Source organism: Carassius carassius, chromosome 19 (genome assembly GCF_963082965.1).
Source record: "Carassius carassius chromosome 19, fCarCar2.1, whole genome shotgun sequence".
NCBI classification, from domain to species: domain Eukaryota; kingdom Metazoa; phylum Chordata; class Actinopteri; order Cypriniformes; family Cyprinidae; genus Carassius; species Carassius carassius.
The window spans coordinates 20,304,570-20,309,265 of NC_081773.1; the positions used below are offsets into that span (position 1 = coordinate 20,304,570).

General features: G+C 33.6%; 1 protein-coding gene across 1 annotated transcript; it reads left to right on the top strand.

Moving 5' to 3' along the window:
- Positions 1 to 2,903: 2,903 nt before the first annotated feature.
- Positions 2,904 to 4,332, top strand: LOC132095333 (ladderlectin-like). The gene is made up of 6 exons (XM_059500198.1): positions 2,904 to 2,985; positions 3,084 to 3,151; positions 3,346 to 3,440; positions 3,607 to 3,732; positions 3,880 to 3,988; positions 4,126 to 4,332. The coding sequence occupies exons 2-6, from the start codon at positions 3,091 to 3,093 to the stop codon at positions 4,191 to 4,193; spliced, it is 459 nt and encodes a 152-aa protein (XP_059356181.1). The 5' UTR covers positions 2,904 to 2,985; positions 3,084 to 3,090; the 3' UTR covers positions 4,194 to 4,332.
- Positions 4,333 to 4,696: the final 364 nt, after the last annotated feature.

A 4,696-nucleotide genomic window follows, 5' to 3' on the forward strand; every position in this document is an offset into this window, starting at 1 on the left:
TGCAAAATCTACTTACATGCAAGGTTTCTGTCCTCGAGCCAAAGGTTTTTGCCAGAATCAAATGAAGGATTTGTGAAAATTCAAATGAGGCTTGGTTGGTTTCAATAAGTGTATTTTTAATAAAATGGAAAGTATGTCTAGTCTAGGCCATCTGATTGAAAAGTTCAAAAGCAAAAGGTTTTATTTCATTTCAAATCAACCAAATTTCAGAAACGACCTCAGGTAAAATGTTTGATTTACTTAATATTTGTTTTATGAAGAAAGACAAACATTAATAGTCACGAAAGCTATCCAATGTGGGAGAGAGGGTGTTCAAAATGACAATTTGGGAAGTCTAATAAAAGATTTGTTGCATTATATTCCATAGGAGATGGTTAAATTTATTTATTTATTTATTTTATTTTTTTATTTTTTATTTTCCCCAAAGTTTTCATGCCTGATAAGCAAGGCAATAAGCCACAAATAAGCAAGCCAACATGACAAGGAACCTAAACTCTACCAGACAAGTGTGTTGACAACTTTACTTAAAAAACAAAACAAAAAACAAACATTAGTTTCAACTTAAAAAAGGTGTTAGTGCTACCTTAAAATTTTGAATGTAGTCAGCTCAAATATCCAAGTTTTCATATAGCACAGCTTTCCATTTCAAGTTGCCTAAACTTTATTTTATATATTTTTTTCAAGTTAAAACAACATATTTTTTATTTATTTATTTTTTTACAGTGTAGGAATGCAATTGTAGAAAATGCTGACTCTCTTAATCAAGCGGTTCAAGTCAATAATAAAAATAATAATAATAATAATAACCTTCATTTGATTCTGGCAAAAACCTTTGGATCGAGGACAGAATGTGAGTAGATTTTGCAAATATTTTAATAATTAAAATAGTCTTTAAATATTGACTTGAACAAATAATATTATCTCTATTACCAGTGATTGTCATCAGTGATGCGCGGGTTGATCCAAAATGAGCGAGTGCCTGCGGTCACCCGTGGTTGCCCGCGGTTACAAGTCATCCAAAAATATTTTTAATGAAATTCGGGTCGCGGACGGTCGGGTCGTTTGTAATGAATATGCAAATTAAACCTTTGTAATTAATATAGTACTAGACACAATTTTGAAATACATAGGCCTACACTTTATTGGCTGAATAACTGGCGCGAAGATGATGCACGAGCTCAGTCTGCAGGTAGAGATGGAGGCGGAAAGAGAAAAGGTGAAGAGGCTGTTTTTGGTAAAAACATGATTTTGACGACTTCATTAAGTTTTGTTTTATAGAAAACTCTTTTTAAAAGATTTTTGTTTTGTTTAAATTTTATCTTAATTTTGATCAATGTTTTATCAATCAATTGCCCGTATTTTATCAATAAGAAGCAAATATATAGCAGAAAATGTAATGAGGCGCCGGCAGGATCACTTGCATTGCATGTGAACTGGAGGGCGCCGAAACTCAGCTTGTGCCTCACAGATTTGATAAATATAGGCTATATATTACATAAAGCTTGAAATGTCTACTTTTAAATGAAAATATTAAAACCAAAATTTCTTTCTGTAAGTAATATATGGAGAAATGCGCTCTCCGCTCACAAGCTCTGATCGGAACAAACCCGAACCTCACTGTCTGCTGAACAGAAACATCAAAATAGACATAGCCAGACTAGACTATTTTAGAACAAATTATGAGCTTATTGACGATTTTTTTTCTAATTCTTGACAAAATTAGAATATAAGGATTTTTTTTTTTGCATAGTTCCTACGTCTATGGCCAAATGACGCTATGATGAGCATTTACTACTTTTAAAAAATGCGGGTCAGGAAGTGGGTCGGGTACAATATTTTCTTTTCCTTTTTTTGCGGTCTGAGTTGCGGGCGGGTTAGTTGAAAACGTCGGTCGGGTGCGGGTAATTAATACATTGACCCGCTGTGACGAACGGAGACCCAGGGAAATACAGGAGACTAGAGATCCAATCGCAGTGTGGTTTATTAAGGGTAATCCAAATCAGAATCAAACAAGCCGGGGTCAAAACCAGAAATCAATCCAAACAAACAAACAAAGAAGGAACAGGAAAGGGAACAGGAACGGGAACTGGAACAGGAACTCGGAAACGAGGAACTTGGAAGACGAGAAAACTGGGTCGGACAGCACAAACAAATAAAGTATTTTATTTGCAGTGCATTTCTTTATTTGGTTGCATTGAGAGCATTTGCAAATTGATTAAGCTGCTTTCTTAATTTGTAAGGTTTTTTTTTTTTCTATTTGCAGCGCTTTTCTTTGTTTGTTGTGAGTATTTGCAGCTCAATTTTGTTTTTGCAGTTTTTTTATTCATTTGTATTTGCAGCAAGTTTCTGGTTGTGTTGTGAGTATTTGCAGTGCGTTTCATTGGTTGTGTTGTGAGTATTTGCAGCACATTTCTGTTTTTGCAGTGTCTTTATTTGGTTTTGTTGTTAGCATTTGCAGCATGTGTGTTGTCAAATTGATGAATTAGTTTTTTTAATTTGCAAGTGCTCTTTCTACTTGCAATGCATTGAGCTCTCTCGGCCACCATACAACAGTCTTAAAGGGGCACATTTCACAAACAGCAAAAGAGCACTGGATGTTTCCGAAAGGTTTACAGTATAGAAGAAATGGACTATAATTTTGTATTTATGCTAATTAATTCTTTTTTCACCTTTCTATTCAAATCCTCTTTGAACAAGTATAGGGAGAGAATTTCCCTCATGGCTACTGTTTAATTTCACTATAAGTAAAATCAATATTTTATTAAGATAATACTGTATTTTTGACAGGCTCATCTTGATCCATTCTCTTATGTTTGGATTTGGATTGTGTACACATGTCCATAGTTTAAACAATCACATACCGTGTCGTCCTTGTGACTTACGGTATACACACTTGACTTCAAGTAAAGTATAAAAGCAGGGCTCTTTCTGGAACTTCACAAAATCTTCCTCTGAGATTCTAAAGGGAACGATCTGAAAACCAAGGTGAGTTTTTAGCACAGAGACCTAATAAATAACTTTGTCTTTAAAATATATTGCAGCATATGAGTGCAGATCAACTTTTGCTGCTTATTCATTTTCAGATTCATAATGGCAATGCTGAGAAATCTTCTGCTTCTGTTCATTGTGTTCTCCATGGGGAATGCAGATGGTAACCAAGACATTAATTTATATAAATCCTCATTATTCTATTTTAAAAGCTTGTTCTGCCAAATCATTTGCATTTTGTGTAGAGGGATAGAAAGAAATATACATTGTTCTGTTGAATATACATTATTCTGTCTATTTGCATAATAATAAGAGTAATGATTAACATGAAGATTAACATTTATTTACTGGATACAGTTGATGTAGATGAAAAATGCCCCTTTGGATGGATAAATTTTGGAGTCCAGTGCTACAGGTTCTTCTCTCAGTCGGTTAACTGGATCACAGCAGAGGTAAAGTGTTAGTTACAACAATAAGATTTTTTGTTATTTTTAAAGTTAAAATTACTTTCCAATATATTTTGTTTGAAAGGGACTTCAAATGTTAATTAATTTATGCTTTTTGCTAAAAAGAAATTATTGTATTGACAATTAAAAAAAAACAAATCTATCTCTTTAGAAAAGCTGCCAAAGTCTGGATGCAAATCTCGCGTCTGTGCACAGTAAACCTGAAAACGATTTTCTGCTGAGTCTGATACCTTCTTCTTCCACACGTTGTTGGCTTGGTGCTCATGATGGTGTACAAGTAAGTTAAATTGTGTGGTCTAGTGTTTATAATAACGTTTCAAAAATTTCTAATGAAGATGGTTTGACTTCTTCAAACTCATATTAAATGACCTTCTTTATGGAGTATGAGTGGTGCACTCTTATAATAACTGTTTTTGCTCTTTAGGAAGGACAGTGGTTGTGGAGTGATGGGACTCCATATGTCTACACCAGCTGGTGCCCTAATGAACCTAACAACCTGAATACCGAGAACTGTGGAGAGATCAACTGGACCTGTAAGAATGCAGTGTGGTTTCTGCTTTCAGTGATTACTTACAATTCTATAATTTCATATCTACAAGTAAAAAAATGCCTAATTTTCTTACACCACTATAATGATCAGAATAACTTATTTCATTTTTCCACCCTACAGCTAACCGTTGCTGGAATGATATAAGCTGTTCAACCTCAATGGGTTATATTTGTGCTAAAGACCTGTGAGATCACATGGAGTCATCCTGCTCCATGGTTACTTTGAACGCACTATAATTACATTTTCTGATCTCATCATGACAAAATGTTCTCAACTTTAATCTCTTCTTAATACTGATCCTCTAATCAATAAACACATTAAAGCAAAGCTTTTGAGTTGTGGTGTTAAATCAAAATCATTTATAACATTATTTTGAGAATATGGTTATTAGAAGGACAGAAAAGCTATTTGTATTTTAGTAGGTTACAGATTATAGGTTACCCTATTTAAAATGTAATAAGTAGTGTAACTATTTCAATTACTTTATTAAAGTAATGTATCTGATTACATTTGGTTACATTTGATTAACTTCCTATTGAATGTTTTCAACTGTTAATCATTTTCCGAGATTTAAAACAGGCAGAGTTAGGCCTAATCTTATAGTAGTGCTCAACACTAATTACTTTCAGACTTTCAAAATCCTTCGTCACTTGAATTAAGATTACAATAATTAAATTTTAAAGCACGGTCA